This window comes from Rhinatrema bivittatum, chromosome 16, assembly GCF_901001135.1.
Source record: "Rhinatrema bivittatum chromosome 16, aRhiBiv1.1, whole genome shotgun sequence".
Lineage (NCBI taxonomy): Eukaryota > Metazoa > Chordata > Amphibia > Gymnophiona > Rhinatrematidae > Rhinatrema > Rhinatrema bivittatum.
This window is the reverse complement of record NC_042630.1, coordinates 5,848,379-5,872,261: the sequence shown is the minus strand read 5'-3', so window position 1 is coordinate 5,872,261 and position 23,883 is coordinate 5,848,379. Positions and strand designations below refer to the sequence as shown.

Here is a 23,883-nt window from a genome sequence, read left to right as displayed (position 1 = left end):
TCCACCCCAGAGGTTCCTCCCCTCTGTCCCCTTCCCCCTCCCTCTCCACCCCAGAGGTTCCTCCCCTCTGTCCCCTTCACCCTCCCTCTCCACCCCAGAGGTTCCTCCCCTCTGTCCCCTTCACCCTCCCTCTCCACCCCAGAGGTTCCTCCCCTCTGTGCATCTCTGCCCCCCATCACCCTCCCTCTGCACCCCAGAGGTTCCCTCCCCTCTGTGCATCTCTGCCCCCCCCCTCTGCCTGTGCACCCCAGAGGTTCCTCCCCTCTGTGCATCTCTGCCCCCCATCACCCTCCCTCTGCACCCCAGAGGTCCTCCCCTCGTGCATCTCTGCCCCCCATCACACTCCCTCTCCCTCTCCACCCCAGAGGTTCCTCCCCTCTGTCCCCTTCACCCTCCCTCTCCACCCCAGAGGTTCCTCCCCTCTGTCCCCCCTTCACCCTCCCTCTCCACCCAGAGGTTCCTCCCCTCTGTCCCCTTCACCCTCCCTCTCCACCCCAGAGGTTCCTCCCCTCTGTCCCCTTCACCCTCCCTCTCCACCCCAGAGGTTCCTCCCCTCTGTCCCCTTCACCCTCCCTCTCCATCCCAGAGGTTCCTCCCCTCTGTGCATCTCTGCCCCCCATCACCCTCCCTCTGCACCCCAGAGGTTCCTCCCCTCTGTGCATCTCTGCCCCCCCCTCTGCCTGTGCACCCCAGAGGTTCCTCCCCTCTGTGCATCTCTGCCCCCCATCACCCTCCCTCTCCCTCTGCACCCCAGAGGTTCCTCCCCTCTGTGCATCTCTGCCCCCCATCACCCTCCCTCTCCCTCTCCACCCCAGAGGTTCCTCCCCTCTGTCCCCTTCACCCTCCCTCTCCACCCCAGAGGTTCCTCCCCTCTGTCCCCCCTTCACCCTCCCTCTCCACCCCAGAGGTTCCTCCCCTCTGTCCCCCCTTCACTCTCCCTCTCCACCCCCGAGGTTCCTCCCCTCTGTCCCCCCTTCACCCTCCCTCTCCACCCCAGAGGTTCCTCCCCTCTGTCCCCCCTTCACCCTCCTTCTCCACCCCAGAAGTTCCTCCCCTCTGTGCATCTCTGCCCCCTCTGCCTGTGCACCCCAGAAGTTCCTCCCCTCTGTGCATCTCTGCCCCCCTTCCCCCTCCCTGTGCACCCCAGAAGTTCTCCCCCCTCCGCTCCGGCTTCACCCTCCATCGTGTCTCTGTTTGTGGACCCCAGGCTTCTCCCTCCCTCGGTCCATGGATCTCTAGGCCCTGCATCGGCCCCCATCTATTTTCTCCTTCCTTCTGTCTCTGAAGCCCAGGCCTTTCCTGCTGTTGGTGGATCCCCAGCCTTTGCCTCATTTGATTTACGGCTCCTTTTGTCAGAGCCTGGGCGTCCCAGCAGCACTCTGCCCCCGTTTCCCAGAAGCATGACAAGTACTGCTAATTCTGTATCGTGCTGCATTCTCCCTGCTCCACGCCGCAGGGACTCTGGTACCCTCTGCTGAAATTACACACCCAACTGTGAAGGGCAGGGTGAGATCTCGGAGGCCACTGGGATCAAAGGTCAATGGCTAGCGGGGTGGCAGCCCTCCGTGACCTGTGGCATACCTAAACAGAGCAGGAACGAAAGGAAAGTCCCAGGAAGAGGCATGAAGGAGCAGGAAGACTGAACTATCAGAGTGTGCCCCGAGCAGTATTATTACACAGGAAACACATTATTCCATGGGATGGTATATTATCACACAGTGTCCAGAACAGTATCAGCACACAGAAGATATAGCCCATGGGACGATATATTATCACACAGTGTCCAGAACAGTATCAGCACACACAAGATATAGCCCATGGGACGATATATTATCACACAGTGTCCAGAACAGTATCAGCACACACAAGATATAGCCCATGGGACAATATATTATCAGACAGTGTCCAGAACAGTATCAGCACACACAAGATATAGCCCATGGGATGGTATATTATCACACAGTGTCCAGAACAGTATCAGCACACACAAGATATAGCCCATGGGATGGTATATTATCACACAGTGTCCAGAACAGTATCAGCACACACAAGATATAGCCCATGGGATGGTATATTATCACACAGTGTCCAGAACAGTATCAGCACACACAAGATATAGCCCATGGGATGGTATATTATCACACAGTGTCCAGAACAGTATCAGCACACAGAAGACATAGCCCATGGGATGATATATTATCAGACAGTGTCCAGAACAGTATCAGCACACAGAAGACATAGCCCATGGGACGATATATTATCACACAGTGTCCAGAACAGTATCAGCACACAGAAGATATAGCCCATGGGACGATATATTATCAGACAGTGTCCAGAACAGTATCAGCACCCAGAAGATATAGCCCATGGGACGATATATTATCACACAGTGTCCAGAACAGTATCAGCACCCAGAAGATATAGCCCATGGGACGATATATTATCAGACAGTGTCCAGAACAGTATCAGCACACACAAGATATAGCCCATGGGACGATATATTATCAGACAGTGTCCAGAACAGTATCAGCATACACAAGATATAGCCCATGGGACGATATATTATCACACAGTGTCCAGAACAGTATCAGCACCCAGAAGATATAGCCCATGGGACGATATATTATCACACAGTGTCCAGAACAGTATCAGCACCCAGAAGATATAGCCCATGGGACGATATATTATCACACAATGTCCAGAACAGTATCAGCACACAGAAGATATAGCCCATGGGACGGTGTATTATCAGACAGTGTCCAGCAAATATTATTACTACACGGGAGACATTATCACACAGTATCCAGAGAGGTTCAGGTACACAGGAGATATATCACACAGGAAGCATATTATCACATCAGGTGTTATATTATCAAAGTGTTTAATGGCAGGGAAACTGTGACGGGACAGTAACAGACACAGATGAGCAGGCTCGGGCCGGGCCAGGCCAGGCCAGGCGGCCCTTATTCCACCGACGTCTACCTCCCAAGCGGTGTTATTACACGGCCTGGCATGGCATTATTACCCGGCAGATGTGCCAGGAGCCAGCGGTCAGTTTCAGCCGCGGCCGCGTGTGCCCAAGGTGTGAAGGCGAGACAGCCGGGCCCCGTGACCTCACCTTGACGATGCGGACAGGAACCCCCAGGGTAGGTGCAGGGGCGAGGGCGCGGTGCGAGAGAGAGCAGAGGGGGGGACCCGCCCTTTACTTCCTCCACTTCCCGGTGACAGGCAATGCCAGAAACTCGTCAGGAGGATGGCAGCGGTAAAGCTGTAATTAGCCGATGATTACCCAGCACCAACAATAAAAAATATAAGCAATGTTAATTATTCAGCTGCTTGCTGGGATCCTCCCTGCGCCGGGAGGAAGGAGCGCGTCCCTCCCCCCCCCCTCGCTGGATGCTGGGCATGGGGGGGGGGGGGGGACGGCGGAGGGCACACGGCAGGGTGAGGGGCCTGCACACCCCCCCCCCCCACGCCGCTCGGTGGCATCGAATCGTGGGGCAGAGGGGCCGTGGTGCTGGGGCAGAGTGGAGTGCGAGTCATCCCCGGGAGGAACGTCCCCTGGGCAGGACGGGACGCCGCCCTGCTGAGCACTGCACCGGTTATTCAGGGAGAGCGCTCCTGTCAGACCGGCAGGACCAGGCCCCGGGACAGCTCCCCTCCTGCCCCCCTCCCAGCCAGCAGCAGGGCCTTCCTCCCCTCACTTGCCCTGGGATGGAGGTGGGTCCCTCCTCGGTTTTTGTTTTTTTATTCCCTACCCACCTCCGCTTACTCACCCCTCACGCCTCCCAACCCCGAGCCGACGGCAAATAGCACAGGGAGCTGTCCTTAGAGAAGGGGGGGGTCAGGGCGTACAGTGCCAGGAGGAGAGGAAGACCTCCCTTATCTGCTGAAATAACACTGCCAAAAAGCTCGTGACGGGGCGAGGCCACGAACGAGAGAGAGAGAGAGAGAGAGACAGGGCTGCGTCCCTTGCAGTTTCATTTTGTTCTGCATTTTCCAGCCTCGGCCTGTAGTACTTTGGCAGGACCTACACGGGCTCAAGCCAACAATGTTTCCTGAACGAGAGGAGAGGAGAGGGGCAGGCCAGACCCAACCCAGCAGGACAAGTCTGTGTGTGGGGCCAGGAAACGTGGCCACCCGCTGGGCACATCTGGCCAGAGGAGAGGGGGTGGGAGGGCTAAGTGGTGAGAGGCAGCAGGAAGAGACGGGGGGGAGAGGGAGCTTAAAGGAACCAGGAGAGGAGAGAGGGTAAGAGAGAGCCCGTTATCTCCTGCTGCCCCCTGCTGGACGTCCCTCGCTCCTGACAGTCCCTGTGTCCATGGGCACGATGGGGCACGTAGGCTCTCCCAGCACCCGGGGGAGGGGGGCAGGGGTAGAAGGAAGTCCGGCACGGACGCAGACAGGCGAGTTGTGCTCACGTTTCCGGGCGAGGGGGGTTTCGTTTATTCTGTTAGAAAGGTTGAGGGACAGGGAGGCGCTGCGCCAGCTCGCGCCGCGCTCCTCCGATAATAAAATGCAGGAGCCTCCGTCCGCCCCCGCGGCAGCGCGAGAGCAGACCACGGGCGCACGCAGGCGATCACGTGAGGACGTTCAGGACATGGGGCAGCAGCAACGCCAGCTCAGACCGAACGTCGGGGCTGCCGCACACAGGATTTCCCTGGAGGTTCACTAGGGACAGTCTGGGGCAGGAGGCCAGGGGTCGAAGGTCAGAGATTCGATTAATGCCTGGGAGTGACACCTGAGTCAAGGAAGAGGCAGGCTCCTGCTGTAGCTTTGCCACACCACCCCCTCCCTCCCTCCACAGTATAACACCAGGATTTATGCACTCTAGTGCACTAGTGCCAGAGGTCACACTCCCAGCCCCCGAGCACCGCGACAACCTCGCACCAGGGGGCACTAGTGCCAGAGGTCACACTCCCAGCCCCCGAGCACCACGACAACCTCGCACCAGGGGGCACTAGTGCCAGAGGTCACACTCCCAGCCCCTGAGCACCGCGACAACCTCGCACCAGGGGGCACTACTGCAGGGATTCACACTCCCAGCCCCCTGAGGACAGCGACAACCTCGCACCAGGGGGCACTACTGCAGGGATTCACACTCCCAGCCCCCTGAGGACAGCGACAACCTCGCACCAGGGGGCACTACTGCAGGGATTCATACTCCCAGCCCCCTGAGGACAGCGACAACCTCGCACCAGGGGGGCACTACTGCAGGGATTCACACTCCCAGCCCTGAGCACTGCGACAACCTCGCACCAGGGGCCACTACTGCAGGGATTCACACTCCCAGCCCCTGAGCACCGCGACAACCTCGCACCAGGGGGCACCACTGCAGGGATTCACACTCCCAGCCCCGCGACAACCTCGCACCAGGGGGCACTACTGCAGGGATTCACACTCCCAGCCCTCTGAGGACAGCGACAACCTCGCACCAGGGGGCACTACTGCAGGGATTCACACTCCCAGCCCCGCGACAACCTCGCACCAGGGGGCACTACTGCAGGGATTCACACTCCCAGCCCCCTGAGCACCGCGACAACCTCGCACCAGGGGGCACTACTGCAGGGATTCACACTCACAGCCCTGAGCACAGCGACAACCTCGCACCAGGGGGCACTACTGCAGGGATTCACACTCCCAGCCCCCTGAGCACAGCGACAACCTCGCACCAGGGGGGCACTACTGCAGGGATTCACACTCCCAGGCCCTGAGCACCGCGACAACCTCGCACCAGGGGGCACCACTGCAGGGATTCACACTCCAGCCCCGCGACAACCTCACACCAGGGGGCACTACTGCAGGGATTCACACTCCCAGCCCTGAGCACTGCGACAACCTCACACCAGGGGGCACTACTGCAGGGATTCACACTCCCAGCCCTGAGCACTGCGACAACCTCGCACCAGGGGGCACTACTGCAGGGATTCACATTCCCAGCCCCCGAGCACCGCGACAACCTCGCACTAGGGGGGCACTACTGCAGGGATTCGCATTCCCAGCCCCCGAGCACCGCGACAACCTCACACCAGGGGGCACTACTGCAGGGATTCACACTCCCAGCCCCCTGAGCACCGCGACAACCTCGCACCAGGGGGCACTACTGCAGGGATTCACATTCCCAGCCCCCGAGCACCGCGACAACCTCGCACCAGGGGGCACTACTGCAGGGATTCACATTCCCAGCCCCCGAGCACCGCGACAACCTCGCACCAGGGGGCACTACTGCAGGGATTCACACTCCCAGGCCCTGAGCACAGCGACAACCTCGCACCAGGGGGGGCACTACTGCAGGGATTCATACTCCCAGCCCCCTGAGCACAGCGACAACCTCGCACCAGGGGGCACTACTGCAGGGATTCACACTCCCAGCCCCTAAGCACCGCGACAACCTCGCACCAGGGGGCACTACTGCAGGGATTCACACTCCCAGGCCCTGAGCACAGCGACAACCTCGCACCAGGGGGGCACTACTGCAGGGATTCACACTCCCAGCCCCCGAGCACCGCGACAACCTCGCACCAGGGGCCACTACTGCAGGGATTCACACTCCCAGCCCTGAGCACCGCGACAACCTCGCACCAGGGGGGCACTACTGCAGGGATTCATACTCCCAGCCCCCTGAGCACAGCGACAACCTCGCACCAGGGGGCACTACTGCAGGGATTCACACTCCCAGCCCCTGAGCACCGCGACAACCTCGCACCAGGGGGGGCACTACTGCAGGGATTCACACTTCCAGCCCCGCGACAACCTCGCACCAGGGGGCACTACTGCAGGGATTCACACTCCCAGCCCCCTGAGGACAGCGACAACCTCGCACCAGGGGGCACTACTGCAGGGATTCACACTCCCAGCCCCGCGACAACCTCGCACCAGGGGGCACTACTGCAGGGATTCACACTCCCAGCCCCCTGAGCACCGCGACAACCTCGCACCAGGGGGCACTACTGCAGGGATTCACACTCACAGCCCTGAGCACAGCGACAACCTCGCACCAGGGGGCACTACTGCAGGGATTCACACTCCCAGCCCCCTGAGCACAGCGACAACCTCGCACCAGGGGGGCACTACTGCAGGGATTCACACTCCCAGGCCCTGAGCACCGCGACAACCTCGCACCAGGGGGCACCACTGCAGGGATTCACACTCCCAGCCCCGCGACAACCTCACACCAGGGGGCACTACTGCAGGGATTCATACTCCCAGCCCCCTGAGGACAGCGACAACCTCGCACCAGGGGGGCACTACTGCAGGGATTCACACTCCCAGCCCCGCGACAACCTCACACCAGGGGGCACTACTGCAGGGATTCACACTCCCAGGCCCTGAGCACCGCGACAACCTCGCACCAGGGGGGCACTACTGCAGGGATTCATACTCCCAGCCCCCTGAGGACAGCGACAACCTCGCACCAGGGGGGCACTACTGCAGGGATTCACACTGCCAGCCCCGCGACAACCTCGCACCAGGGGGGCACTACTGCAGGGATTCACACTCCCAGGCCCTGAGCACCGCGACAACCTCGCACCAGGGGGGCACTACTGCAGGGATTCACACTCCCAGGCCCCGAGCACCGCGACAAACCTCGCACCAGGGGGGGCACTACTGCAGGGATTCACACTCCCAGCCCCGCGACAACCCTCGCACCAGGGGGGGCACTACTGCAGGGATTCACACTCCCAGCCCCCTGAGCACCGCGACAACCTCGCACCAGGGGGCACTACTGCAGGGATTCACACTCCCAGGCCCTGAGCACCGCGACAACCTCGCACCAGGGGGCACTACTGCAGGGATTCACACTCCCAGGCCCTGAGCACCGCGACAACCTCGCACCAGGGGGCACTACTGCAGGGATTCACACTCCCAGCCCCCGAGCACAATGCGATTCACACAATCTTGCACACTAAGTCACAGGATTCACCATCCCAGTGCACTAGCATCCCCATCCTCTGAGTATGGCAGGATCCCTCCCCCCGTGCTCGAGTGCCAGCAGTCACATAAAACACACCCCAGAACCCCAGCCTCTCACACCACAGACTGTGAGATGCGGCATTTAAGGATACGATTGTTTCTTAAAGACACCTCTTCCAGTTTGGGCAGATGCGACAGCCCTTCCAGAGACTCGATAACATTGTCATCGGCTTCTAGCACCTGAGGGTGAGAAAAAAAGAAGAAGATCATTCACTTGTGAGAGTAGAGCCTGCTCAGCAATACAGACAGACTGTCAGTCAGTGCACGCCGGCCGTCAGCTCGCCAGCAAAACGCACAAACGTGCCGAGGCAGGGCCGTTTTCTACATGCAATAGGCCGGTCTCTACGGCGTGGCATCAGGAGCTGCGAGAGTCCAGGGATCCACGAGTCACGGATAGGGCCAACCCAGACTGGTCACAGGCTGATGGACTACGAGAAAACGAGAGAGAGCAACAGCGAGGGAAGGAAGGAGACCTCAGGACGGACGCAGAGGGCAAGAAAGGAAAAAAAAAAAAAAACAGGAGAAGAGAGCTAATAACAGACCGGAGAGAAGACAAGAGAATGGAGAAAGAACAGAGAAAAGGAACAAAAAAGGTGAAAAGAAGAAAAGCGAGAGAGAGAGCGAGGGGAGGAGACTGGAGTGTGAGCAGGCAGGCAAGGCGAGGGAGCACTCACCTCCAGGCATCGCAGCACGGCCAGAGCGAGGGGAGGAGAGACTGGAGTGAGAGCAGGCGGGCAAGGCGAGGGAGCACTCACCTCCAGGCATCGCAGCACGGCCAGAGCGAGGGGGCACTCACCTCCAGGCATCGCAGCACGGCCAGAGCGAGGGGGCACTCACCTCCAGGCATCGCAGCACGGCCAGAGCGAGGGGGCACTCACCTCCAGGCATCGCAGCATGGCCAGAGTCCTGGGCAGAGCCCGCAGCTGATTGGCTGAGAGGCTCATGTGTGTAACCAATAGGAGATGCTCCTCGTGGTACAAGGCGGTCAGGCCCTGGGAAGCAGAGGAGTTCCAGATTAATAGCAGCCCTGCCAAGGACGGATTAATAATACTAATAATAATAATAATACTACTAACAGGAAAACAGGAAGGAGAGAAAAGAGCACACGGGAGCAGGGTCAGCAAGGAAAACCTTAGAGTAATTCTGGGGCAAACTCAAACCGTGGCCAGCAGCGAGGCTCTGCACCCTGCGTATACATCAGCGATGAGGCAGCGCGTACAGAACCAGCGAGGCTCTGCGCCCCGCGTATACATCAGCGATGAGGCAGCACGTAGAGAACCAGCGAGGCTCTGCACCCCGTGTATACATCAGCGATGAGGCAGCGCGTAGAGAACCAGCGAGGCTCTGCACCCTGCGTATACATCAGCGATGAGGCAGCGCGTGGAGAAGCAGCGAGGCTCTGCACCCTGCGTATACATCAGCGATGAGGCAGCGCGTGGAGAACCAGCGAGGCTCTGCACCCCGCGTATACATCAGCGATGAGGCAGCGCGTGGAGAAGCAGCGAGGCTCTGCGCCCCGCGTATACATCAGCGATGAGGCAGCGCGTGGAGAACCAGCGAGGCTCTGCGCCCCGCGTATACATCAACGATGAGGCAGCGCGTGGAGAACCAGCGAGGCTCTGCGCCCCGCGTATACATCAGCGATGAGGCAGCGCGTGGAGAAGCAGCCAGGCTCTGCACCCTGCGAGGACTACAGTACCTTGCGTGAAAGGTCGATGACCCGGGACTCGGCGTATTCCATTTTTAAAATGCAGTTCTCCATCAGGAACTTGCTAAGGAGGTCATTAAAGTAAGCACAACGCATTGGATCTGCAGCCTAGAAACCAAAACAGGAGAAAAGGCAGAGAAAGACATCCAGGCCCAACCAATGTATACCTCACACTATCTTCATGCTGCAATACCAGAGACCCTCCTGCAGCTTTACCCCTCACTCCCTCACCTCTGAGGATCCTCTGTGCTTATCCCAGGCTTTACCCCTCACTCCCCCACCTCTGAGGATCCTCTGTGCTTATCCCGGGCTTTACCCCTCACTCCCCCACCTCTGAGGATCCTCTGTGCTTATCCCGGGCTTTACCCCTCACTCCCCCACCTCTGAGGATCCTCTGTGCCCATCCCGGGCTTTACCCCTCACTCCCCCACCTCTGAGGATCCTCTGTGCTTATCCCGGGCTTTACCCCTCACTCCCCTACCTCTGAGGATCCTCTGTGCTTATCCCAGGCTTTACCCCTCACTCCCCCACCTCTGAGGATCCTCTGTGCCTGTCCCAGGCTTTACCCCTCACTCCCCCACCTCTGAGGATCCTCTGTGCCCATCCCGGGCTTTACCCCTCACTCCCCCACCTCTGAGGATCCTCTGTGCTTATCCCGGGCTTTACCCCTCACTCCCCTACCTCTGAGGATCCTCTGTGCTTATCCCAGGCTTTACCCCTCACTCCCCCACCTCTGAGGATCCTCTGTGCTTATCCCGGGCTTTACCCCTCAATCCCCCACCTCTGAGGATCCTCTGTGCTTATCCCAGGCTTTACCCCTCACTCCCCCACCTCTGAGGATCCTCTGTGCTTATCCCGGGCTTTACCCCTCACTCCCCCACCTCTGAGGATCCTCTGTGCTTATCCCGGGCTTTACCCCTCACTCCCCTACCTCTGAGGATCCTCTGTGCTTATCCCGGGCTTTACCCCTCACTCCCCCACCTCTGAGGATCCTCTGTGCTTATCCCGGGCTTTACCCCTCAATCCCCCACCTCTGAGGATCCTCTGTGCCCGTCCCAGGCTTTACCCCTCACTCCCCCACCTCCGAGGATCCTCTGTGCCCGTCCCAGGCTTTACCCCTCACTCCCCCACCCACTCTGACTTCTCACCCTGCTCTCTCCTAACCTTCAGTGTTTGGAAGTAGCTGAGCGTTTCTTTTTCATAACCCAAGGGGTCAAGAGCACGCATCAGGAGAATAATCGTCAGCAAACACCCTAGAAAAGAGAAGGGAGACATTAGGAATCTAAATCTTAGCATGGGAGGCCAAAAAGACAGCTCACAGGGAGTCTGCCGGGCCAGAGGAGAGAGTGCCCCGCGGATCTGCCAGGGCCGCGCTCACAGGGAGTCTGCCGGGCCAGAGGAGAGAGTGCCCCGCGGATCTGCCAGGGCCGCGCTCACAGGGAGTCTGCCGGGCCAGAGGAAAGAGTGTCCCGCGGATCTGCCAGGGCCACGCTCACAGGGAGTCTGCCGGGCCAGAGGAGAGAGTGCCCCGCGGATCTGCCAGGGCCGCGCTCACAGGGAGTCTGCCGGGCCAGAGGAGAGAGTGCCCCGCGGATCTGCCAGGGCCGCGCTCACAGGGAGTCTGCCGGGCCAGAGGAGAGAGTGTCCCGCGGATCTGCCAGGGCCACGCTCACAGGGAGTCTGCCGGGCCAGAGGAGAGAGTGTCGCGCGGATCTGCCAGGGCCGCGCTCACAGGGAGTCTGCCGGGCCAGAGGAGAGAGTGCCCCGCGGATCTGCCAGGGCCGCGCTCACAGGGAGTCTGCCGGGCCAGAGGAGAGAGTGCCCCGCGGATCTGCCAGGGCCGCGCTCACAGGGAGTCTGCCGGGCCAGAGGAGAGAGTGCACCGCGGATCTGCCAGGGCCGCGCTCACAGGGAGTCTGCCGGGCCAGAGGAGAGAGTGTCCCGCGGATCTGCCAGGGCCACGCTCACAGGGAGTCTGCCGGGCCAGAGGAGAGAGTGTCCCGCGGATCTGCCAGGGCCGCGCTCACAGGGAGTCTGCCGGGCCAGAGGAGAGAGTGCCCCGCGGATCTGCCAGGGCCGCGCTCACAGGGAGTCTGCCGGGCCAGAGGAGAGAGTGCCCCGCGGATCTGCCAGGGCCACGCTCACAGGGAGTCTGCCGGGCCAGAGGAGAGAGTGCCCCGCGGATCTGCCAGGGCCGCGCTCACAGGGAGTCTGCCGGGCCAGAGGAGAGAGTGCCCCGCGGATCTGCCAGGGCCACGAGAGGCCTGCGATGTCTCGCACAAATGCCAGGTCTAAACTGTGGGCACTTAGTACCCAAGCTCGCAGTTCAGGAGGGATTTTTTGCTCCGCAGCTTCCCCTTGAGGTGTAGATGGTTGCGGTTTACAAATATGTTTATGATTTTTTTGTTGTTTTTTTTTTTTTTTGGCAGCGCGTTCGTCAACCTTGTACACCCTTATACCTGCACGAGATTTATTTATTGCGATCTGGTGCTATTATTGTACGTGGGGTACTGGGGAAGGTTTTACATAACAACATGTGCGGGATGCGGCGGCAGCGAGGGAGCGTTGCGTCACCTGACGCCAGTCCGCACCGGCTCCCAGGACGGTTTAGAGCGCAGCTCAAACTGTTAAAAACAACCGTTGAGCTCCAAACAGCGAGGCGCCAGCCTTTGAGCTCTCAAGGAGAGAGGCCTGTGCAGACAAGATCTTCCAGGAACTCGCTGGCTCGCTATTCCACTTCCTCGGGGGGGCGAGGTTGACCTGCTTAAGTCAATGGCTGTGGAGCCCTGTGTGTGTCCCCCCCGAGGCTTGCCAAGCTAACTCACCACCGACCCGTCGGGGGAATCATTAAGAAAAAAAAAATAAAAACCCATCTGCAAGCGATCGGCTGTGTATTTTATTCTGCACACAGCAGGTCTAATTTCGTTGTCTTGCTGAACTCACTGTACCAGGTATTGCACGGTCATCGTTTATTTCGTGGTCATTCGCTCTGTGCGTGCGGAATAGAAACGGAATAAACATGAACATATACGATTCAGAGAAACGAAACTGCTTTCTATTGGAGCTGGCTAGCTCCAATATTTGGGTAAATGCCAATATTGCCGCCACGTGACGGGGAGTGATGGAGAGGCAAGGCCTTCCCTCTGCTGCAGGAAGCGACATCACGTTAAGGCACTTACATTTGTTCTCCGGCTCCAGCTCCTGCAGCTCCTTGCACGACTCCAACTCGGACTGAAGCACTGTAGACTTTTCCACAGAGAGCTCACATCTAAGAGAGACAGACAAATAGCATCTGTGTGTGTGCACAGACATGGGGGTGGAGGGAAGCTGTCATGCTAATAGGTAGGAGCACTCATTACATACCGGAATATCTGCTCTTCGGTGGCAGAGTCTCGGTTCCAGCTCTCCTGCTGGCCTGGAAAGGACCAAGACATAATAACAGAGGCAAAAGGGGCTTAGGGCCTATCGTGTCCCTGCCTCCCCCCGTGACGTACAGATGAAAGGGGCTTAGGGCCTATCGTGTCCCTGCCTCCCCCGTGACGTACAGATGAAAGAGGCTTAGGGCCTATCGTGTCCCTGCCTCCCCCGTGACGTACAGATGAAAGAGGCTTAGGGCCTATCGTGTCCCTCCCTCCCCCGTGACGTACAGATGAGAGAGGCTTAGGGCCTATCGTGTCCCTGCCTCCCCCGTGACGTACAGATGAAAGGGGCTTAGGGCCTATCGTGTCCCTGCCTCCCCCGTGACGTACAGATGAAAGGGGCTTAGGGCCTATCGTGTCCCTGCCTCCCCCGTGACGTACAGATGAAAGGGGCTTAGGGCCTATCGTGTCCCTCCCTCCCCCGTGACGTACAGATGAGAGAGGCTTAGGGCCTATCGTGTCCCTCCCTCCCCCGTGACGTACAGATGAAAGGGGCTTAGGGCCTATCATGTCCCTCCCTCCCCCGTAACATACAGATGAAAGAGGCTTAGGGCCTATCGTGTCCCTCCCTCCCCCGTGACGTACAGATGAGAGAGGCTTAGGGCCTATCATGTCCCTCCCTCCCCCGTGACGTACAGATGAAAGGGGCTTAGGGCCTATCGTGTCCCTGCCTCCCCCGTGACGTACAGATGAAAGGGGCTTAGGGCCTATCATGTCCCTCCCTCCCCCGTGACGTACAGATGAAATAGGCTTGGGGCCTATCGTGTCTCTGCCTCCCCCGTGACGTACAGATGAAATAGGCTTGGGGCCTATCGTGTCCCTGCCTCCCCCGTGACGTACAGATGAAAGGGGCTTGGGGCCTATCGTGTCCCTCCGTCCCCCGTGACATACAGATGAAAGGGGCTTAGGGCCTATCATGTCCCTCCCTCCCCCGTGACGTACAGATGAAATAGGCTTGGGGCCTATCGTGTCCCTGCCTCCCCCGTGACGTACAGATGAAATAGGCTTGGGGCCTATCGTGTCCCTGCCTCCCCTGTGACGTACAGATGAAAGGGGCTTGGGGCCTATTGTGTCCCTCCCTCCCCCGTGACGTACAGATGAAAGAGGCTTAGGGCCTATCGTGTCCCTCCGTCCCCCGTGACAAAGTGGTGCATAAACCTAAGGTGAAAGGCAGAAAGCTGCTTGGCTGCACAGGGAGAGGAAGGGTCAGCAGAGAAAGGGAGGTGATTATTGCCCCTGTGTAGGTCCCTGTTGAGACCTCGCTAGGAATACTGAGTACAAGAGACTGCACCTCCAAAAGGATATAAACAGGATGGAGATGGGCCAGAGGGAGGCTGCTAACATGATCGGTGGTCTTCCTTCTAAAGCACATGGGGAGAGACTTAAAGATGTAAACATGCACATCCTAGGGGAAAGGCGAGGAAGGGGAGATAGGATAGAGGCATTCAAATATCTGAAAGGTTTCCATGCACAGGAGGTGAGAGTTTTACAATGGAAGGAGGCTCTGGAACGAGGGTGGAAGGGGGGAAGATTCAGGAGTAATCGTAGGAAATGTTTCTGTACAGAGAGGGTGGTGGGTGTGGCACGGCCTCCCCTCGGAGGTGGTGGAGATGAGGACGGTATCTGAATACAAGAAAGCCTGGAGCAGATGCAGGGGATCTCCCGGGGAGTGATGGGAATTGTATTGCTAAATGAATCGGAGGGACAGGCAGACCCGAGGGGCCGTGAGGACTTTTCCTGCCGTCCTGTTTCTCCGTTTTTAATAGGGGCTGAGAGGGAAGGGGGCTTTTTTTTACCTCGGTACAGGAAACACTCTTTGTGTGCTGCCCCGTCCTTCCAGAGCACCCGGAAGGTGTGGTGAGGGCAGAGGTCGCCGAGCGAGCCCGGGGGCAGGTCACAGAGCTGAGGGTGGCACATGTTAGGGAAATTTGATGCAGTGACGAGGGAAGAGACGGGGCCCACAGCCCATCCTGCAGACGGTGCCTCTCATGCCACACCTGCAACGTGTTACCTGCACGCTAAAACCACAACGTGGCACCTTCTGACTTCAAAGGATACCCACAGGTAGCTGGAACGGTTCTTCCTGTCCACGGAGAGCCAGGAAACCATCAGCGGCGTCCCGTCCAGGAACAAGAGGAGGTCATCGGATCCTGCACGAACCTGAGAACCCATAACCAGGAGCACCTCTTAATGTCCACCCCCCAAAAAAGCCTGCACCAGCCCCCAGCAAGGGGGTGTCCCAAACACACAGACCCCACCCCCCCCCCAGCCGCCTCACCCCGGGAGGCCCTCGGATAGAAATCCCCCATACTCACGATGACAGGATGGGAAAAGCCCACGGAGAGCCATCCGCCCTCGCGGCTGATGAAAACGCAAAGGAGCGAGACGTCACGATCCACTGTGGGGAGAGAAGCGGGGAGGCGGGAGGCCGGGTTAACGCCAGTAAGGACCGAGGCACAGCGCAGACAGAAAGCTGGAAAAAAATACATGGCGGGACAGACAGACAGACAGAGAGAGGGAGGGAGGGAGGGAGACAGAGAGGGAGACAGAGACACACAGTCAGAGAGAGGGAGAGAGACAGACAGTCAGAGAGAGGGAGACAGAGAGAGACACAGACAGACAGTCAGAGAGAGGGAGGGAGGGAGACAGAGAGGGAGACAGAGACACACAGTCAGAGAGAGGGAGACAGAGAGAGACACAGACAGACAGTCAGAGAGAGGGAGGGAGGGAGACAGAGAGGGAGACAGACAGAGGGAGACAGAGAGTCAGAGAGAGAGAGAGAGAGAGTGTCAGAAACAGGGAGACAGAGAGACAGAGACAGACAGTCAAAGAGAGGGAGAGAGACACACACACAGAGAGACAGTCAGAGAGAGTGTCAGAAAGAGGGAGACAGACAGACAGAGAGAGAGAGAGAGAGACACAGACAGAGACAGAGAGAGAGACACAGACAGAGAGAGAGTCAGAGAGAGAGAGACAGTCAGAGAGATGGTAGGTGCAGGAGCAGGGAGCAGGGGGCAGGCAGGTTGGGGAGTGGCGGCGGGCGCCAGGTTTTACCTCTGCCCAGGAGCCAGCGGTGGTACAGCCAGGCACTCTGGTCACTGGGGTCTGTGAAGAACGCGTTCTGCGCCAGCTCCAGCTCTGTGAGACGGGGAGAGAGGGTGATGGGAAGTGACAGTAGAAGTGACAGTCTTTCATTCTCTTCCCTCCCTCCCTCCCCGGCCCCCGCCGCCCCCCCTACCTCTCAGGAGCACCTCCTCCGTGACCCGGCCCTGCCGCTGAGGATCCGGGTGGATCAGGGGGAGCAGCTTGCTGCGGTAATGCCAGGAGGAGTAATTGGAGAAATTTCTAGTGATGAGGCCATGGGTGAAGGCCAATTCCTCCTCCGCCGGGACCTCGGACCGGTGAGCCACGAAGCGCCGGTAATCCCAGCAGTGAACTAGGAGAGAGAGAGAGAGATCAGGAGAGGCCGAGAGGGAGGGGGGGGGGGGGGAAGAGGGAGACAGGGCTGACGTACAGTTCCTCTCATCCAGCTCCAGGAACCTGCTACAGAGCTCCAGCTCCCGGCTCCAGTCGGGCTGCGGCATTCGCTCCAGCACCCAGCAGCGGTGGTGCCAGCTGCCGTAGGATTTGGGATTCACCCGCAGGCAGGAGTCCAGGTGGAACAGCTCCCCCGTGTACAGGCTCTGCAGCTCATCCTCCGACCTGCGGGGAGAGAGAGCGGCCCGAGTTACGGACCAGGAGTGCACAGGGAGGTCAGGGGGCAGTGAGGCGAGGGGGAGAGCGGAGAGGAAGGGAGGAGGGAAAGAGAAAGACAAGGAGCGTGCAGAGAAGAGAGAAGGGACGGCCTCGTCCTCCCGCTCACTTTTCTTTTTCAAGGTGGAGGAAGATTTCCCGGCGGAAGTTCCAGAGCGTGGCAAAGTCCGGATTGGCCCCTAAAATCTGATTGGTGAGTTCCAGCACCTCCTGATCCAGCTCCTGAGACTCCCTCTGCAAAACAGGAGGCGGCAAACAGCGTCACTGCCGGGGACGGGCTGCAGCCAGGAAGAGGGGGGAGGGGGGGGGAGGGGGGAGCCCCTCCCCCCCCCCGCCAGCAATGGCGAGCGCGTTCCTGGCACTCGGGGTGGGTCTGCCTGTCCCAGTCGGTCCCCGGTCACAGCTGGAGGGGTGCCCGCCCCCCGCCAGCGACGGAGAGAGCGTTCCTGGCACTCGGGGCGGGTCTGCCTGTCCCAGTCAGTCCCCGGTCACAGCTGGAGGGGTGCCCGCCCCCCGCCAGCGACGGAGAGAGCGTTCCTGGCACTCGGGGCGGGTCTGCCTGTCCAGTCAGTCCCCGGTCACAGCTGGAGGGGTGCCCGCCCCCCGCCAGCGACGGAGGAGAGCGTTCCCGGCACTCGGGGCGGGTCTGCCTGTCCCAGTCGGTCCCCGGTCACAGCTGGAGGGGTGCCCGCCCCCCCGCCAGCGACGGAGAGAGCGTTCCTGGCACTCGGGGCGGGTCTGCCTGTCCCAGTCGGTCCCCGGTCACAGCTGGAGGGGTGCCCGCCCCCCGCCAGCGACGGAGAGAGCATTCCTGGCACTCGGGGCGGGTCTGCCTGTCCCAGTCAGTCCCCGGTCACAGCTGGAGGGGTGCCCGCCCCCCACCAGCGACAGAGAGAGCGTTCCTGGCACTCGGGGCGGGTCTGCCTGTCCCAGTCGGTCCCCGGTCACAGCTGGAGGGGTGCCCGCCCCCCGCCAGCGACGGAGAGAGCGTTCCTGGCACTCGGGGCGGGTCTGCCTGTCCCAGTCGGTCCCCGGTCACAGCTGGAGGGGTGCCCGCCCCCCCGCCAGCGACGGAGAGAGAGCGTTCCTGGCACTCGGGGCGGGTCTGCCTGTCCCAGTCAGTCCCCGGTCACAGCTGGAGGGGTGCCCGCCCCCCCGCCAGCGACGGAAAGAGCGTTCCTGGCACTCGGGGCGGGTCTGCCTGTCCCAGTCGGTCCCCGGTCACAGCTGGAGGGGTGCCCGCCCCCCGCCAGCGACGGAGAGAGCATTCCTGGCACTCGGGGCGGGTCTGCCTGTCCCAGTCAGTCCCCAGTCACAGCTGGAGGGGTGCCCGCCCCCCCGCCAGCGACGGAGAGAGTGTTCCTGGCACTCGGGGTGGGTCTGCCTGTCCCAGTCGGTCCCCGGTCACAGCTGGAGGGGTGCCCGCCCCCCACCAGCGACAGAGAGAGCATTCCTGGCACTCGGGGCGGGTCTGCCTGTCCCAGTCAGTCCCCGGTCACAGCTGGAGGGGTGCCCGCCCCCCCGCCAGCGACGGAGAGAGTGTTCCTGGCACTCGGGGTGGGTCTGCCTGTCCCAGTCAGTCCCCGGTCACAGCTGGAGGGGGCACCCGCCCCCCCGCCAGCGACGGAGAGAGTGTTCCTGGCACTCGGGGTGGGTCTGCCTGTCCCAGTCGGTCCCCGGTCACAGCTGGAGGGGTGCCCGCCCCCCCGCCAGCGACAGAGAGAGCATTCCTGGCACTCGGGGCGGGTCTGCCTGTCCCAGTCAGTCCCCAGTCACAGCTGGAGGGGTGCCCGCCCCCCCGCCAGCGACGGAGAGAGCGTTCCTGGCACTCGGGGCGGGTCTGCCTGTCCCAGTCAGTCCCCGGTCACAGCTGGAGGGGTGCCCGCCCCCCACCAGCGACAGAGAGAGCATTCCTGGCACTCGGGGCGTGCCTGCCTGTCCCAGTCAGTCCCCGGTCACAGCTGGAGGGGTGCCCGCCCCCCACCAGCGACGGAGAGAGCATTCCTGGCACTCGGGGCGGGTCTGCCTGTCCCAGTCAGTCCCCGGTCACAGCTGGAGGGGTGCCCGCCCCCCCGCCAGCGACGGAGAGAGCATTCCTGGCACTCGGGGCGGGTCTGCCTGTCCCAGTCAGTCCCCGGTCACAGCTGGAGGGGTGCCCGCCCCCCCGCCAGCGACGGAGAGAGTGTTCCTGGCACTCGGGGTGGGTCTGCCTGTCCCAGTCGCTCCCCGGTCACAGCTGGAGGGGTGCCCGCCCCCCACCAGCGACAGAGAGAGCATTCCTGGCACTCGGGGCGGGTCTGCCTGTCCCAGTCAGTCCCCGGTCACGGCTGGAGGGGGCACCCGCCCCCGCCAGCGACAAAGAGAGAGCGTTCCCGGCACTCGGGATGAGTTTGCCTCCCAGTCAGTCCCCGGTCACAGCTGGAGGGGGCACCCGCCCCCGCCAGCGACGGAGAGAGCGTTCCCGGCACTCGGGATGAGTTTGCCTCCCAGTCAGTCCCCGGTCACAGCTGGAGGGGTGCCCGCCCCCCACCAGCGACAGAGAGAGCATTCCTGGCACTCGGGGCGTGCCTGCCTGTCCCAGTCAGTCCCCGGTCACGGCTGGAGGGGGCACCCGCCCCCGCCAGCGACGAAGATAGAGCGTTCCCGGCACTCGGGATGAGTTTGCCTCCCAGTCAGTCCCCGGTCCCAGCTGGAGGGGGCACCCGCCCCCGCCAGCGACGGAGAGAGTGTTCCTGGCACTCGGGGCGTGCCTGCCTGTCCCAGTCAGTCCCCGGTCACGGCTGGAGGGGGCACCCGCCCCCGCCAGCGACGAAGATAGAGCGTTCCCGGCACTCGGGATGAGTTTGCCTCCCAGTCAGTCCCCGGTCCCAGCTGGAGGGGGCACCCGCCCCCGCCAGCGACGGAGAGAGCGTTCCCGGCACTCGGGATGGGTTTGCCTGTCCCAGTCAGTCCCCGGTTATGGCGGGAGGGAGCGCTCATCCCCGGTTGTGTCTTTATTCCCAGCTTGCTGCTTTCTTGTGCGGTGGATCCATCGTTACCTTCTGAAAGATGGTGCTGGTTGTAGCCGTGTACAGCTGCAGTTTCTTCTCACGCTCTTTCCGTTTTGCCTCTTGCTGCTCTTCTGTTGTCTTCACTTTGAGTCGCCCATGCTCCATTCGTCAGGGAACAGACAGGACAAGAGTTATGCTGGGGCCCCTTCTGTTCCTTCCAGGATGTTCCTGCTCGCTGTATCCCAGGGCCCCCTGTGTTCCTCCCAGGGCATGTGCACTCTATCCCAGGGTCCCCTCTCTCCCTGCCCGGGTGTGCATGCTCTGTCTCAGGCTCCCTCCGCCTATGCCCTGGGTATATGCCTTATCCCAGACTCCTCCTCTGTCCCACCCTAGGCATGCATACTCTGTTCCTTCTAGGATGTGCTTGCTCTAGCCCAGAGCCCCCCCTCTCACTTTCCAGCCACGTATGCTCTAGAGCCCAGTGTCCCTTCTGTCCCTCCCAGGGTGTATGCGCTCTATCCCAGGGCCCCCTCTGTCCCTGCGTCGGGCATGTGTGCTGTATCCCAGAATCCTCAGCATCAGAGACTTACCATGCTGACTCAGGCAGGGACAGCTTAATAACACCTTAAAAAAAACAGAATCAAGTGGTTTTTGTGAATTTTCTTTGATGTACAATAAACGTTGTGTACAGTATTTACTGTAAAATGGCTCAGAATATAGCACCCCCACTGGCAGACGCATAAGTGTGCTTAATAAAAATGTGTAGTCACTCTACATGATAATTATACAATTTCTAATTTTGTTGTACAGAAAGGTGTTTCTTCCATACATGTGCTACAATAATCCATAGATATATAGTGTAAAATACTTTCTAGACACCACATACAATTGTGTGGGTTGTACAATACATAAATATACAACATACATACCTACATATATATATACCATGCACAAGTGCAATATCTTCTGCAGACAGCAGTGTAATAACCCCTGCAGACAGTGTGAAACAGCATGTGCATACACTCAGGGGTGTAATAACTTCTGCAGAGCGACTATGGATATATTCAGGGCTGCAATAACTTTGCAGTATCAAGTGTGCATACACTCCGGGTGAAATAACCACTGCAGTGTCAGTGAGCAATCACTCGTGTGTAATAACCACTGCAGTGTCAGTGAGCATACACTCCGGGTGAAATAACCTCTCCAGTGTCAGTGTGCATACGCTCCGGGGTGTAATAACCTCTGCAGCGACTATGCATGCATTCAGGGGTGTAATAATCTCTATGTATGTCGGTACGGATAAAAAGTTTTACCTTCCGCAGTCACACGCAGCCTCTCGATCTCTGATTCTTGAACAGCAAATCTGCACTTCCTCCTCTCCCTCAGTGACGTGTCCCCGCGAACTACCATAGTGAGGGGCGGAAGTTTTCTACCAGCCTTGATGAGAGGGGCGGAAGTTCCTCAAAAGCCCCGATGAGCGGGGCGGAAGCTTGTTGCAAGATCTCAGGCGAGGACGCTGGCAAGGGCTCAGCCTGAGGCATAATTTCATATCCAGAATTAAATGAAATGCATTGGTTTGCCAAACAGAACAGCGGGCTTGAAATATTAAAATAAAGCAGACAAAATACAAAATATTCAAAAACCCACATCCATTCATCCACGTCTATGTTATAGGCAAGAGCAGGAGGACGCAGAGACCCTGACCTGGTGGTTCAGACTAATGAACGCTGGCAGTCAGAGATAGGAACATAAAACTCGCCAAACTGGGTCACACCAAACCTCCATCAAGCCCAGTATCCATTATTAAGGTGGACGTAGGGGAATCCCTGGGATAAGCAGCATGGAAGCTTAATCAGTCTTTTGGGATCCTGCCAATCCTCTTTAAAATCCAGTTAAACTAACAGCTTTCCCCACATCCTCCAGCAACACATTCCAGAGCTTAGGTATTGAGTAAAAAAGTATTTAAGAACATAAGAAATTGCCATGCTGGGTCAGATTAAGGGTCCATCAAGCCCAGCATCCTGTTTCCAACAGTGGCCAATCCAGGTCACAAAAACTGTCAAGTACCCAAACACCAAGAAGATCCCATGCTACTGATGCCAGTAATAGCAGTGGCTATTCCCTAAGTCAACTTGATTAATAGCCATTAATGGACTTCTCCTCCAAGAACTTATCCAAACCTTTTTTGAACCCAGCTACACTAACTACACTAACCACATCCTCTGGCAACAAATTCCAGAGTTTAATTGTGCATTGAGTGAAAAAGAATTTTCTCTGATTAATCTTAAATGTGCCACATGCTAACTTCATGGAGTGCCCCCTAGTCCTTCTATTATCAGAAAGTGTAAATAACCAATTCACATCTACTCGTTCAAGACTTCTCATGATCTTAAACACCTCTATCATATCCCCCCTCAGCCTTCTCTTCTCCAAGCTGAACAGCCCTAACCTCTTTAGTCTTTCCTCATAGGGGAGCTCCTATTTTTCTTAAATGTGTCATCTAGTAACTTCATTCTGTGTCCCCTACTCACAACAAAGTAATAGAAAATGTAAAAAAAAAAATCAACTTGTCAAGAGATTTCTGAGGCACAGGGTGGCAGACGTTTGAAGTCAATTCCCTGGAAAGTTGGGGTGAGGTAGAGTCCTCCTTGTAACAGGGATCCAAGGATATCACTGCTAATGAGGCTAACCAGGCTCGTTCCATCCAAAGCTGTTAATAACCCAGCGTGCTGCCACCATAGCCCCTTCACTCTTTCTTTAAAACCCAGTCCCCAGATCCTTCAACTCATCAGCTCTTGGCCATCCATTTACCAAATCTCTCTTGGCAACCCAAAACCTCCCACTCCCAATGGCAGCTGCACCAGTGAAGATTCGCCAGGTATTTTGTCATGAAAGTGGCAACTTTCTGGTTCCTGACAGAGTCATCATTGTTGATGGTGACCTCTTGCAACCCATGACCTTACTTGTTAGGCATTTTTCTATGGGTCCTGCAGCCTACTCAGCCATTTCTCAAGAATGATCTTGCACCAGTGATGTGTGAGAAACCAAGAAAGCATTCATGGTCCATCAGACTGCTCTTCCATAAACAACTGTCCTGTGATAAGATTCATCCTCGCCCTGGAAGATTGCTTATGTCACCACCACAAGTTTATGAGAAGAATAATCCAATCAGCAAACAAAACTCCGGTTCTTCCTGCTCTAGTAATGGGCCCATTGTACTCACAGAACACGGCCCGAGGCAGCGCAGCAGCATCTCCCAAATTTCTAAGGGACCGTTTGAAAAAGTGTAAACACCGATGCCTCCCCAGGGAATGAAATAATAGTGATCAGGGGAAGAGGACATGGGGGGCTTTAATCATTTTGCTTGTTTTAGCTGCTGGGTTATCTCAACCTGGTGTCGGTGCTGCTGCTGCTTCCGATCCTGTCAAATTCCAAGGGATTTGTATTCTTTTAACATCCTTTATCTCCCACTCCCCCTCAGGTTTCTTAGATGTGAGGCTTGTCGATGGAAACAGCTCTTGCAGTGGAGTCGTGGAAGCTTACGCCAACCAAACCTGGCAGCGAGTTTGTGTCATTGGGGTGCATGAGGCGGCCAGAGTGTGTCAGCAGCTGGGATGTGGTATCAGTCTGCAGATGCAGAAAGTACCTTCTGACATTCCCCATTCATTGTCCGTCGCTGGCACCGGAAATGAGATCCATCTGGCCAACTGTCAGTCCGGCTGTGCAGATTGCCACGATGCAATTGTGTGCACAGCTGAAGGTACAGTCATGGAGCAGTCCATACCCAGATGGTGGTGACCCTTTGGCTACATGCGAATGAAAGACTTGGCCAAGAACCCAACGGAGTCTGGTAATAACTTTTCTTCCTCCAATAACAATAGACTGACCCCCTTTCCCAACCTAGTCATTCCTTATTTAATGTTTATTGGCATGAAAATGCAGATGAGGAATGAAAGTCATAGGAAGCGAGCACACAGACTCTGCGAGAGGGACCTGAGACCCAACACCACTGCCGTCCGTGGCAGAAAATCTCAGTGCG

General features: G+C 58.5%; 1 protein-coding gene across 4 annotated transcripts; it reads right to left on the bottom strand.

Moving 5' to 3' along the window:
- Positions 1-1,696: 1,696 nt before the first annotated feature.
- On the bottom strand, positions 1,697-21,296 carry RABGGTA (Rab geranylgeranyltransferase subunit alpha). Of its 4 annotated transcripts, none has more exons than XM_029580611.1 (17): positions 21,158-21,261; positions 20,435-20,468; positions 19,893-20,003; positions 16,964-17,088; positions 16,616-16,803; positions 16,340-16,537; positions 16,156-16,239; positions 15,417-15,499; positions 15,160-15,261; positions 14,898-15,003; positions 13,046-13,097; positions 12,862-12,950; positions 10,847-10,935; positions 9,674-9,790; positions 8,853-8,966; positions 8,067-8,154; positions 1,697-4,728 (listed from the first exon to the last, which is right to left on the bottom strand). In XM_029580611.1, the coding sequence occupies exons 2-17, from the start codon at positions 20,435-20,437 to the stop codon at positions 4,580-4,582; spliced, it is 1,698 nt and encodes a 565-aa protein (XP_029436471.1). In that variant the 5' UTR covers positions 20,438-20,468; positions 21,158-21,261; the 3' UTR covers positions 1,697-4,579. The 4 variants fall into 4 exon arrangements, with proteins under 4 accessions (XP_029436471.1, XP_029436470.1, XP_029436472.1 ...); XM_029580610.1 differs by having other exon boundaries at positions 19,893-20,011; positions 20,436-20,468; positions 21,158-21,242; XM_029580613.1 differs by lacking the exons at positions 1,697-4,728; positions 8,067-8,154 and adding an exon at positions 8,671-8,729 and having other exon boundaries at positions 8,771-8,966; positions 19,893-20,011; positions 20,436-20,468; positions 21,158-21,242.
- Positions 21,297-23,883: the final 2,587 nt, after the last annotated feature.

Excerpts from the sequence above, each read along its gene's own strand:
- RABGGTA (XM_029580610.1), bottom strand. The coding sequence starts at position 20,009 with ATGGAGCATGGGCGACTCAAAGTGAAGACAACAGAAGAGCAGCAAGAG. Across the intron at positions 9,791-10,846 it reads GCTACTTCCAAACACTGAAG|GCTGCAGATCCAATGCGTTG; the intron begins GTTAGGAGAGAG and ends TTTGGTTTCTAG. Across the intron at positions 4,729-8,066 it reads GGTGTCTTTAAGAAACAATC|GCATTAATCGAATCTCTGAC; the intron begins GTATCCTTAAAT and ends TGTCACTCCCAG.